A 12,773-nucleotide genomic window follows, 5' to 3' on the forward strand; every position below is an offset into this window, starting at 1 on the left:
CTGCGGCTGTGCTGCAGGAATACACATTCCTGTAGACTGAAAGTCTACAAAAACGTCGGGCCCTTGTTGCACAAAAGGCAACCTTGCAGCTACCACCTATTAGCCCAAAATAGCTCGGGCACCGCTGCTCCGTGACGCTCCGCAGCCCAACAAAGGAGGCTTGCAGCGGCACGGCACATGGCGCGGCCAGAAGCTGAATCATGCCCTGCTCTGCCCCCTCCTCTTCCATCTGCCTCGGCCCAGTCCTCGGGGTACCTTAAAAGCACTTAGCGCGCCGCGTTCAGGTTACACGCTGCGATCAATAGTCTACAAGGGACGGCCTGGATTTCATTCCACCAAGGTTAGTGCTGGAGACGAGCCGCGCGCCAGCACCCCCCGATCCCCGCAGAGCCCCTGGGGCTGACGCGAGGGATGGCGCAGGCTGCCCCTGCTGCAGCGCACCTGCAGCGAGAAGGGGACAACTCCCCGCACGGGAACTGCTAACCCGAGGCCAGATTCCATCTCTTTTTGTTCTTCTCCCTTACGGGGCAACGCTGTCCAAGGCCTCAAAGGAGAACGCAAGGTGCAAGGCTCTGGTTAACGACCGCAGCGCAGAAACCCAGCCCCTCCGTGCTGGGGGTGGGCAGCAGCTCCCCCGGCGCTGGGGGTGCAGGTCTCGGCCTTTAGCTCCTCTAAAGCCTTCCACGCCCTGGGTTTTGGTTGGTTGGTTTTTTGCTGGTTGGTTTGGTTTTGTTTCTGAAACCAGAGAAATCCTCCCAGAGACTTAATTATCACTTAAGTGGCCGATCGAACAGCACGTGGCTTCGGTGCAGAACTCAGAACGCGGGTGCAGCTCGTGAGGTTCTCCCGCAGGATGCAGGATTACGCCCCTGGATTAAGTTACAGAGCAAGCGTGGATATCCCATAAAGCTATCACATGAAGAGTGAGAAAGGTAATTAACGCAGGAAACAAGGCCTGGCATTTTGTCGTGATGCTCCAAACGCCTCCGCGTCCAGCAGCTATGATCACTGCTGTCTTCAACAGCGCATCCGCTCCCGACCTAGGACCTGGAAGTCAGACCCTCTGCAACTCCTGGTCCCAGGAGCCAAGCTGCCCACATTTCACAGCCCAGACCTTGTGCAACGCTCGTGGTTGTTGTGTCCTTCTGCCAGAGCAGCCCTGGGTCCTTGAGCTCGCTGCCGAGCACACCAGGACTTCAGCCTGCGCGCTGGGAGGAGCTGGGCAGGGTGAGGGTCCTTCCGTCTCGGCTGCTGTGGAGCGTCCTGAGGGAGCGGGCAGCTACCCTGGCAGCTCGGGGACAAGCACTTGCAAGCTGTGGTCCGTATGCGAGTTACTTCTCCTTCCCCATCGCTTCATCTCCCCCGAGCACAGGTGGGCTTTCACCAGCCCCCGGGCAGTTGAGCTGGAACTCCTCGGTAAGATAAATAGCATCAACAATTCTGGGGCATCTGGCCAGGCTGGAAGCGCCCTCCTTGGCATTTCCCCCTCAGGCAGCGTCGCTCCTGCACCGGGCAGCATCACAGGCTCGGGGCTGGGCTCCGTCCTCGGCAGGTGGGGGTCTCCAAGCAGTGCTGAGGATGAGGCAGGTCGCCGGCCTCCCGTCCCCTCCTGCTGCAGAAGCCGGCAGCCCGACAGCCGCCCAGCTCGCCCACCGCGCTGCGGCTCTCCTGCCCAGCCACTGCTCTGCCAGCCGTCAGGCTGTCCTGGGAGAGCCAACCCCACACGCAGATGAGCTTCCCCTCCACCAGGAGCAGGGACAAACGACCCTCCTACAGCTTTAGCTGCACAGCAAAAATGTGCAAGTTTTGCAAAACGCGCTAGGGTGCAACAAGTACGCGACAACTGCATTCCACAAGCACTGCAGAAGGGACTTCGTAAAAAGGAGCCCCGGCCACTAGCCGCGGCTGCCTCAACCGCTGAGAATTCCTAAAGTAGGGAAAAAAAGTCTTCAGACAGCCACAGAAGATAAACACTGAGGGAAGCCTGGCCCCTGCAGCACAGAGCCACCCCGGCTATGAAGTGCTGACCTCTAGTACCTCCTGCGCATGACGGGCCAAGGAAACGCCTCCAATCCCATGGCTATTTGCTAAAGCAAGTGAGACAGCGTTCCCGTGAGCCGAGAGATGGCTGAGCACTCGGCCCAAGGAAGAGCCCAAAGGAAGCGCAAGCTCCCAGGAGCTGACGCACGGGGACAAAACAGCGGATTTCACGTTAACCGAGAGAAGCAGCTTCAGGAGCCCAGGCCGCCGCCGTGAAGGAGGATGAGACCACAGCACTTCGCACCCGGTCTCTGCAGGCACAGGCAGCAGCCACCTGCACACGTTCAGCAAGAGCCAAGGAGTCTCTGCCTGCACCTAATGACAGGCGACCAAAGGCGCCCGGCAGGGTCGAGGGGAGCGCAGTCGTGCCCGAGGGGCCGAAGGCCCCCCAGGTGCCGGGGAAGAGGGGCCGGGAGCTGCAGCCCGGTGGCATCTGCCCGTCTGCACGGGCAGGCAGGGCACGGCTCCTGTCTGCAAAGCTCCCTACGGGCAGACTTACATTTATCCGGACAGTTAACGCACCACGTTAGCCTAGTTTCTGTAGTAATATCTTTCACATGAGCCTGGATTAAAATTACGTCTTTTCAAGCAATTAACGATTTTCTGCTGTTCACAGGACAAGGGCTGCCTGCAGCAAGTGCCCGCAAAGGGAACGGCTGCTGCAGGACTGGCCGGGCATCCCCGCAGGGTTGAGGTCGCGCCGTGCTTTCCACGCACACACATCCCGCTCCCGAGGGGCTGCGCGGGCTCTCCCGCCCGCCGCCTGCCTGCAGCAGCCCGAGCACCCCGCGCCTGCGGACGCAGCCTGAGGTCAGAGCCCAGCCGGGCCTGTCCCTCCAACACTGAGCTCAGCAGTGAGGCTTTGGCCGCAGCCCGCACCAGACAAACGAACGCCTGTGCCGGGAAGCAGTGACCTGGCAGCAGCTGCTAGATCTGTAAGGACAGGGCCTTATGAAGGACGGCCACCCCTTCACCTCGTGCCTCGGCACCCACTTTTAGTGCTGGTCCAGCTGCAGGCCACTCTCAGCCCCAGCGCTGCCTTTCCAGCTCCTGGGCCAAGCCGTTTCTCCTGTGATGGATTACTGAGCATCCAAGGCAGTGACAGACTCACGGATTTGTGGCACTGAAGTGCAGTGCGTTGGTCTCAAGCCCTCTGCTCTTGCGCTGGCCGCAGTCACCCTCCTGGCTTGCACTTGGGTCTTCGCTCCCAGCTCCGTTCCCCGTTTGCAGCTGCCAGACCCGCTGCCGGGGACCGTGCCTGCGCCTGGCAAACTGTTGTGCAGGATGAGGGCTGCTGCGACTGCCTTGTGCAAGGACCTGCTCATCGCCAGGTCTGATTCTGCTCCCCAGAGACAATTTGAGGACCTGCATCAGCCTCCTGACCACGTCCACACTCTGCCGAGCTTCCCGATAACGAAGAACCCGGAGGCCAAGTTACGTCCCCAACCCGCCAGTACAAGGCTGGCACACCTGCCCTGTCGCCAGCCACCTCCCTCCTCTTCAGTTTTGATGATGACTCTTCAGGGCCAACCAAAAAGGAGCTTACTCTGGGTCAGCACAGTCAGCCCATTAGTCCACAAAGGGCTGAACTGATGATCTTTAAAGGTCCCTTCCGGCCCAAACCATTCCACGAGCTGCCAAATCAGACGGTTCAGTGCCTACAGAAACCATTCCCGGGGTAGGACACACCCAGGACCCAAGCCTCAGGGCCTTCAGGTCCCCTTATCTGGCTATGACCCTCACGTGGAGCTCCTGCGGAGAGTAACAGGTAGCAAACAACGCGGACACCTTGCAGAGCCGGGCTGGGCCCCCAGCAGCAGCCCCTCTGCCCAGCAGCGCTCCCACCGGGTGCAGGCAGCAGCTCCAGGCTTTCCGAACGGCAGTTCTCAAAGCACGAATAGCACATGGTCATGGAGAACTACAGAGTTCCACTAACTTGAGCGTGTCACAGTAAAATTTGCTTTGGATCAGGAGTTGATTTTATACAGAGATGGCTTTTAAGTTACGGGGAGGCACGAAGCAGCTGCTCGGGGGCAGCCCCTCGCCGGGTGCCCCAGGGGGACCAGAGGGCAGAGGCTCGCCCCCATCGCGCAGTCTCAACCAACTGTTTCCCTTCAGGCACAAGGCCTGCACACACATTAAGTGTTCTCAGACAAAAGCATCCTTCATTCATGGCTGTAAGCCCCTTGGTGAACAAAGTGCCATATATATTGCTAACGGAGTCACATGAAAGCTTACACAGATTTAACGTTAAGAGAATTAAGGATATTACAGTAAGTGGGGGAGGGCAGGAGCTGCTCTAACGAACCAACCCCTCTCCGAACGCATATCCAGACTATACACGTTTCTTCTCCATCCAGCACGGAGCTGGCCACACCTTCCTCAGCTGCCCTCGTAAGCAGGAGGAGGAGATAAGAAAATGCGACTTCACGACTGAAAAGAACGACGCTAGATGCCTCAGAGCTGCCCTTTAGAAACCATTCAGCAATACCCAAGAGAAGTTATTTATACGGGAGCCGTGCAGATTAGCAGGGAGCTGCTGGCACCACCACAGATTACAAGATTGCTGAATCTTATCTCGGTTCTGGAGCCAGCCCAGCTCGTGCTAACCTCAGCTCCTTTCCGTGGTATGACCAGCTTGTGGCGCCAGACGCTGCTCAGCTCTGCGCGCTGGCCCTTCCTTTGCTAACGGCAAAATAACCGACCCTGCAACCCCACAGGCCTCGCCGCACGCCCCCGTGAACGACCCCGGAGGCGCTGCCGCTGCCATCAGCCCGCCGGGCAGGAGCGGTGCTGGCAGCGCAGGCGCCGGCGCCAGCCCCACCGAGACCCTTTTGTAGGACACGTTTCCAGCAGCTCAGATGTGAGGCACGCTTTGTGAGGTAATCGGATTACTCTTCCCCTTAAAGGATTAATAGGGCTTGGGCTGGCCCCTCTTCTTTAAAAAGAAGCCATCTGGAAGCGGAGCGCCCCGCGCCCTCTCCAGGCTGGCGGCGGCCATCTGCTGCCCCAGCGGAGATGTGACTGCGAACACCAGGGGCCCGCGGCCTGACGCGGCGCTAGGCGGGGGGACGGGGGGCAGCGGAACGAGAGCAAGCACACAGCAGAGCAGGAGATGAAGCCCACTGCGGATCTGTTGTACTCGGCTCAAAACAAAACGCTTAAAATCCAGCTCCAGCACGCCAAACGCCACCTGGAATGAAGGGGACAGGAGTGCCACCGGCGTGGGAACAACAGCAATCCAAAAAGCGGGCATCACGCTGGTACAGGATGGGTGAGCTGCGGCTAGGCAGCACGACAGAAAATAGTTCTCGGCAGCAGCACCTGGCTGAGGCGTACGGGGCACAGCACCGAGCGCGCTCCCACGCCAGAGACGGGCTCGCTCCCACCCACGCCTGCAGCAGCCGCCACCAGCAGCCTGCCCGCGGGACCGGCCCCGGCCGTCACCTGGGACCAGCCGAGAACTTGCGCCCCGCTCCGCCTGACCCGGGACCTCCGTGCCCGGTGCTCTGCAGGGCCCAGACGCAGCAGTGCCGGGCACACCTTGTTTGAGCGTTTCACCCAGGAGTTGCTGCCCGTTGAGCCCAGAACGCGCGGGTGGCTCGTCCCGCTGCCAGCGGGGGCACAGCTCAGCCACCACCGCGCAGCTGGCACCGCGGCGCTGGCCGTGACGGGGCCGGGCCGCAGAAAGCAGACTGCACGTGAGCAGGTAGGATGTACGACGGCCAGGACTCAGCCAGCAGAGAAGGCAGAAGCGTGTTGTGTTCAGACACTGCCGCCCTACCCCACGATCAGACAAGCGTGGCAGAGCCCACGGCGTAAAGCCATGAAAGGGGGAACGCGGCAGCATCTTTGGGGCACCCCGTCAGCAGCTGCGTTAGTGCCACGCAGCCGAAGGGGCCTCCAGATTCCTGCTGCCAAGCCCAGGGCAGCTGCAGCGGCAGGACCCCGGGCTGTGCTGGAACCCCCAGGGGCTTTCCCCAGGAGAGCGGCCGCGGTGCGCAGGAGCGAAGCGCAGAGCAGAGGCCCAGGGAAGGACACGCGGGGCGGGCAGCGCCCAGCTGTGCTCCCAGACACCGGCAGCTCATGCACCCCCGAGTAAAACACGTTTCATGTGCACTTTGTATTCCTTAAGATTTATCTGCAGGGAGAGAATCTGCCCAGCCCTTCTGGGCAGCCCTAAGCGCCCTCATCACACCAGTGCCCCGGGCAAGAGCGCCCCAGTTCCATCACACCGCAGGACCCAGCGCTGCCGGTCGCTGGAAGGTGACCCAGCAATGACGCCTGGCATTTCGGCAAGAGGGGGAACAACACTGCTGACCTGACCGCATGCTCAGTGAAACACCAGCTCGGGTAGCACCAAACTCATTTTGCTCTGAGAACACTCCTCCTGCTTCCAAAGCAGGCACCAGGGGACTCCTCCTGCCCAGCACAGCAGTGGTTTTGGCAGAGCAGCCCGGGCTGGGGCTGGCAATCCCCGCCGAGGATGTGGAGGGGACGCCTGGACCAGCCCCAGCAGCTTGAGCGAGGGATGCGTGGCTGCTGCCCATGCGAGGGGGGAGCTCCCCGGTGCCCTCGCAGCACCCCAGGGACAAGAATCCCTCCGACCGACACCGAAAGAGCAGCAAAACCAAGGCAAAGGGTACACACAGAGAGGGGGACAGTAGCTCGGAGGATAAGGACCATCTGGCACAACAAAGCAGCAAGCAGCAGCTTTTAATACGATTAAATCTATATTTAACATGCAAAGAGCTACCTTAATCTCATGAATAAGGATTTACCTGCTAATAACATTAGTTATTTTGTGATCCTACCAACTGGACCACAGTTTTCACACAGTTGTGCAATGTCAAGAGCTGCAGAGGAGGGGGGTGGAGAGCCGACAAGTTTATTAAAGGCTTTTTTAAAGGCTTTTGTCTGAAAAATTAAATTCTCAGGTGACATCTGAAAAAACATGGCATGGGTCTGTCCCTCTGCAGAAAGCTGCGACGTACCTGTCTGAGCCCGCCTCCACACAACTCTAGTCAGGAAGAGCTCTCCGGACAGCTATTAGCATACAGCCGCTTTCAAAAGCAACACACGGCCAAAGCTCTGAGCAGATGGCAGCGCGCGTACAACAACCCACAGTCAGCCCAACTGCCTGGAAAACCCAGTGAAAGGGGGGCTGGAAAATAAAGAAACAAAGCGTTCCGAACGAGAGTCCTTCCCATCAACAGAGGCACGGAAAAGAGCTGGATACAAGGACAAGCTGCGTGCAAACCACCAAGGGTAAGAGGTAGCGGGACTGGACGAGCCGGACGAGTGCGTGCATGCCCGCTCAGCGCCGGACACGAGCAGAGGTTTTGGACAGAGGCCGTGGAAGGGGTCAGAGGGGGAGGCCACCTGGCAGCCGTCCCTCCCAGCCACCCCTCTGCGGCTCCTCCCTACGCCTCTGCGCTGCCCCTCATCCAGGGACCTTCCGAAGGAGGAGCAGTGCTGTTGTCTGGGTCACCTCTGCACCCCAAAACCAGAACGGAAGCGGCTGGGAACTAAAGATCCACAGCAGAGACGGCTGACGGGCATCCCGCGCGCGGAGGACTAGCAGGTATGGTTTCACTGCCCCGCGCCGCTGCTCACGCTGTGCTGGCCCAGGGCCCTGAGCGGCCGGCGCTGCTTTTCGCTCAGCAAGATTTCCTTGGCAAAAGCAAATATTCCCCAAGCAGCCCGTGGGAAACGGTCACTCTCTGCCAGGGCCCGTGTAGCTGTAGTTCATTTTGGCAATGAGGGATACCGAAGGCTTTTTGCTCTGCTTTGTACTACGAGCACACGGGGCGCGGGGTGTTCTTACCTGGAAGCAGCACGGGAAGCCGCATCCCAAGGGGAAGGCAATACCACAGCTAAGCAAAGCGGTGACTTGTCTGCAAGTCCCCAGAGCGTATCTCGGAGCAGCACAGTACTTCTCCCAAACTCCCGTGGTTTGTGCTTTCGCTACAACAGCTCCCCGCTTCACCTCGCTCAGCTACACGTCAGAACTGCCCACGGGTGCAGCATTACCCCGTGTTGTTTAGAAACCTGCTACATATTGACCACGAAAGGGCCACACGATGGCCCTGTGATAACACACCAGGGTACCAAAATCAATCTGTAATGTTTTAAATGTTTCCACTGAACGCGGTAAGCGCCAGGGAGCACAGCTCATGCTTCCCACAGCGCATAAAGCACTCGGCATGCAGCTGGTACTTGCAGCCCCCGTACGCAGGGGAACACACCCCATGTTAAAATGCCAGTTAGAGGAAAGAGAAGGCAGAAGAAAGCAAAAGCCAAGGTGAGTGTCAGCCGTCGTTCACATGGGAGCAGCACCGTGTGTGTTCACTTCACTGTCCGAGATTTAAAGCCAGTTGATGTAAAACCTACGCACAGACACGTCGGGAGCGATGCTGGGCACAGCCCACAAGTAACAGCAACTGGCACCACGTGCTGCCTCGAACGCCCAGCTGCAGTTAACTCATTAGCAGAAAGTTCTCACAACTGTGAGATTCTCATAACTGACAAGCAAAACACTCGTCTTCCAACCTCTGGGCCCCCCTGGGGCGGTGACGGGGCAGAGATACGGTAATGTAAACTGCTCCCACCAAGCCGTGGTCCAGCTCAGGAGCAATCGCTCGCACTGCATTTACCTCGTATCCTCTGGGTAAGCTGGGCGCTGGAGAAGGGGAGCGCATGCAATGAGCAAACATGCAAGTGCACGATGGGGGGCACAGCAATGGGTGACGATGGACTGGGATGCACCGGGGGGCGTTTCATGCGGCCAGGAGACTGCAACATGCAGGCTAATTGGCAAAAAACGCACCACCTTTTTAGGTTTCACTCCACGCTGCATGAAGAGGAAACAAAAGGTTAGAAAGTTAGAGCTCACAGCATACAGACAGCAGTGATGAGAACGGTTTGCTCTCTGCTCAAATATCACAAATTTGAGAGCCAGTTGTTCATGAAAGAGTACATTTCTCAATGAATTCACCAGGCTGCAAAAACATGTACCGTCAGAAAGGAAGGAAAATACATTCAGACACATTTAAACAAATGTGAGGTGGCTTAACAGGGAAGTAGACATCGGGGCTTGTTCTCAGTCCCCTGATTTACTAGCTTCACTTCGCTGTCACTGATCCGGCCTCCAAATCCCTCCAGCACAAAGTTTTTTTAAGAGCCAGGACACAAAGGAAGAAAAGTTAATTCACTTAAGGGCAGCCATCAGCACTTGCACAGAAGAGTTACCACTGGGGACGGCCCGCCCCAAACCCAGCTCCTGCGACGCCGCTCGCCTCCTGCTCTGGCCCACCTTGGATCAGCCCCTGCAGAGGGAAGGCGACGCCGTGCCCGGCTGCTTTCTTCTCATTTTTTGGGGGGTACATTTGCAGCTACTGAAGAGGAAGTAAAACCAGCAACTACGCCTCGGGACACGCTTACGACTTACAGTAACGCAACGCTTTGCTTTGAAGTACGACTCGATCCCAGCGAGGCAAAGCCCCCCCTCGGTTGCTGCCCCACGGACAAGTTCCCCCGGCAGCAGGGCTCTCGCAGCGTGCTGCCCAGGGCCGTGCTTCACCGGCGGCGTGCTGGGGAGCTGCTCCGGCTGCCCCATCCCCACAGGTCGGGGCCCCCTCCGCGTGCTCCGTCCGAAACCGCAGCGCCACGGCTGCACAGTGCGGCTGGAACTGCTGCTCGGGCAGCGCTGCGAGCGCACAGCGCCGGGCTTCTCATGTCACCAGGTTCTGATGTCACCGGGCTTTTGGATGCCACCGGGCTTTTGATATCACCAGGTTGTGATGTTGGATGTGCCGGAGCAAACCGGGAGAGGGGTACGGGGGTGGCAGGGGGAGCACAGCGGGGTCCCCAGCATCGCCCCCCCGCAGGCACCCAGCCCGCACTGACCCCTGCTGGCAGAGCCCCCGAGCCCCCCGGGGCCGTGCTGTGCCCCGCTCCGCAGCAGTGCTTTGCCGTGGCGAGGTGAGCTCCGAAGCGATGCCACAAGAGCAGGCGAACTGGGTTGGAACTCGGTGGGCCTCCCCACCTTCTCACAAGTGCCAGAATTTATCTTTTTTTTATTGCTTCTGTGTCCGTGGCACTGTGGGGGCTGCCCTGCAGCAGGGGCCAGCCTCATCTGCCAGGCACCCTTTGTGGCCAGCTCACAGCCCAGCAAAGCCCCCCCCCAGCCTTGTTCTTTTTCCTATAGACACTGCTCACAGCCTCACTTAGGTACCCAACACCAGGGCCCGGACACCAAAGCACTGCTCAAGGCACCGCCAAGGCGATGTGAGCAAATCTGGCAGTGGGCACCATTTCGCCAGCACACGCCCGGGTAAGGCAGAAGAGGCCGAGAGGACCCCGACCACAGCGCTCTCCCGCAGCCTCCGCGGGGTCTCGGGCGCCCGCGGGTCCCCGGGGGCAGGAGGCAGCCCTCGGCAGGAGGGGCAGGGGCAGCGCGCTGCGGGGAGCTCCTTGTCTCTGGGGCATCATTTGGGTTACGCCGGGAGCCCACTGTGCCGGGACAGTATTTCAGAGGCAGCAGGACGTTACTTTGAACTCCAGCGTTTTTCCATACCAACAAGCTCGACCGACCGCCCCACGGCACAGCAGCACCTGCAGCCCCGCACGGCACAGAGCTCCACCTACCAGAACGCCTCCAACGTGGCCAGCACCAAATTCAATTCTCTCTTACGTAGAAAAAACCAAACAGGGGGCACCACTAGGTATTTAATCGGGGGGTTCTAAACCTGGGAGCAACCCCTTTCAGTTCATCTCCTCTTCTGCAGCCTTCTTAGGCAGAACAATTGCAGAACAATTACTATTTTAGCATCCTGATGTCATGAATGCTACATTTTTCCCCCCTTCATAACTACTATATGTCTCTTATTACAAACATTCTGAAACAATTTTAAAACCTCTCTTCCAGCACCCCCAACTCCCTCTCGCAGCCTTTATTTTGAGGAACCGTAGTCTGGTCTGACCTTTACAGCACACAGTTTCACCTAGCAACCCTCGCACTAATTGCAGCATATAATTAAACCAGGGAACTAAAATGTCATCACAGGCGGAGAACACAAGGGGGAGAAGGTGCCACCAGCGCAGGGCCCTGCAATGGAAGGGACCAGTCGGCCATCACACGCCAGCAGGTAAGGGGAGCCTCAGTCAGCAGAGAAGGTAACCCTGCAAAATCCCCCAAGCCCCTTAAATACGAGGCGGGGGGGCGGGAATTTCTTCTCCACCCTCTACTCTGGGGTCCACTGGCCTCACAGCACGAGCGAGGCTCAGCCTCCCAGGCCCGCGAGGCCGCTGAGCCCCCGGAGCCCCTCCACACGTGGGTCCCGTGCCCACGTCCCACCGCGGTGCAGGCGGACCCCGACCCGGAGCACGGCTCTGCGCCGCCCTGGGGAAGTCCCTCCCGCTCCTGGCAATCGCTGGTACCGCAACGCAACGCCCGTGAGCGGGCTGACGAGCTGCCCTAACGCGGGGCCGCGGGTGCTGAGCACACAAGAGGGCCGCCTGGCGAAGCCCCTTGCCTGCAGATAAGCTGCTTTCCCTGGCACCGCTGCCTAGGCACAAGAGGGGCCGGCCTGTCCCCAGGGAACATCCCACCTTTGTTCTGAGGCGTGCACAGAGCGAAGTCACCGTCCCCCCAGCACCACCACAGGTTTCTCAGTACCTGTACACACGCGTGGCCGTTTTGGTGCTTTCACACTTAAACAACTGTCTGAGCTTGTCTGGGGGCCAGAAGCCTTTGTGAAATAGGAACCTGCTGCGATTTCTGTTCCTTATGGAATACACGTCGTACGTTTGGATACAACACGTACCCATTAACGCCTCAAGAGCCATCGAGATTCCTGGACAAAGATACTCAGAACTAAACACACAGTTCCTCTGTAAGCCCTACGAACAAGCCAGAGAATGCTTATTTCACATATCCTGAGGAGTGCACTTCCTGCAGGGTGTACGGGTGCTTTTCTGGTGTGCTTTGTTGTGTGGTTTTTTTTAAGGAACACAGCCAAGAAGCGTGCAGGACGTGCCTGTTGCAATACTGACTGAACTTAGGTTTAAGTGTGTAACACAGACACCTGTGCTGGGAGCGTATTCCTCTGTAACTTACTGCTTTCTCACTGTTAGTTGAAAAATTGCTTCTTATAGAGCCTCGTTTCCCATGGGTTTCAGAAGAAATGCACTTTATCATTGGCACTCTTACTATTGAGCAAAGAATTGAAAAGGACTAAATAAGAGACAGGCTGGAAAACCTGCCCTTTTGGCACACTGTGTGTGTGTGTGCATCTCCAGGCACTTTTCCTGCAGGGTTAAAAAATGGAGCTTTTAGAGAGGCGATAAAAGTTAACGGAAGGAAAAACACTGGAGCGGTATGTGTGAGTCTGCCTCTCCCACTAATCACATGCTGCAAAGTGAATGTATCTCAGCAGCCTGCAGCGTTACGGGCTCAGCACTCACCAGTTTGCTGGCTTTGGCAGCTTCCAGGGAATCTGTAAAGAAAAACAGAAAGAAAGCCATCAGCTTTGGCACAGCAGTCCCCTTGGGCCTGACCTGCATACCAAGAGTGTCTGCAGCCCAGCGAGAGCTGGGGCATGCTAAGAGGGCATTTACACATTCTTAAAGAGGTGGGAGTGGGGCAGAGCCCACGGAGCTCTGCACAAACCAGGACGTGGCGGTGTAACAGGGCATACACGTGTGTAGGAACAGGGACTCTTATTAGAGCT

At 58.3% G+C, this 12,773-nt stretch overlaps 1 protein-coding gene across 8 annotated transcripts in view; it reads right to left on the reverse strand.

Annotated features, from left to right (window-relative positions):
* The window catches only part of DCTN1 (dynactin subunit 1), a 68,937-nt gene that overhangs the window by 30,852 nt on the left and 25,312 nt on the right, over positions 1-12,773 (reverse strand). For 5 of the 8 annotated variants that reach the window (XM_083832800.1, XM_083832799.1, XM_083832798.1 and 2 more), the window contains one exon: positions 12,508-12,539. In XM_083832800.1, the coding sequence (XP_083688926.1) occupies positions 12,508-12,539 (32 nt within the window). Of the gene's footprint in view, positions 1-8,872; positions 8,894-12,507; positions 12,540-12,773 lie in introns of all 8 variants that reach the window. The other 3 variants (XM_083832797.1, XM_083832794.1, XM_083832792.1) reach the window with 1 other exon arrangement.

This window comes from Anser anser, assembly GCF_964211835.1.
Source record: "Anser anser genome assembly, chromosome: 4".
Classification (NCBI taxonomy): Eukaryota; Metazoa; Chordata; class Aves; order Anseriformes; family Anatidae; genus Anser; species Anser anser.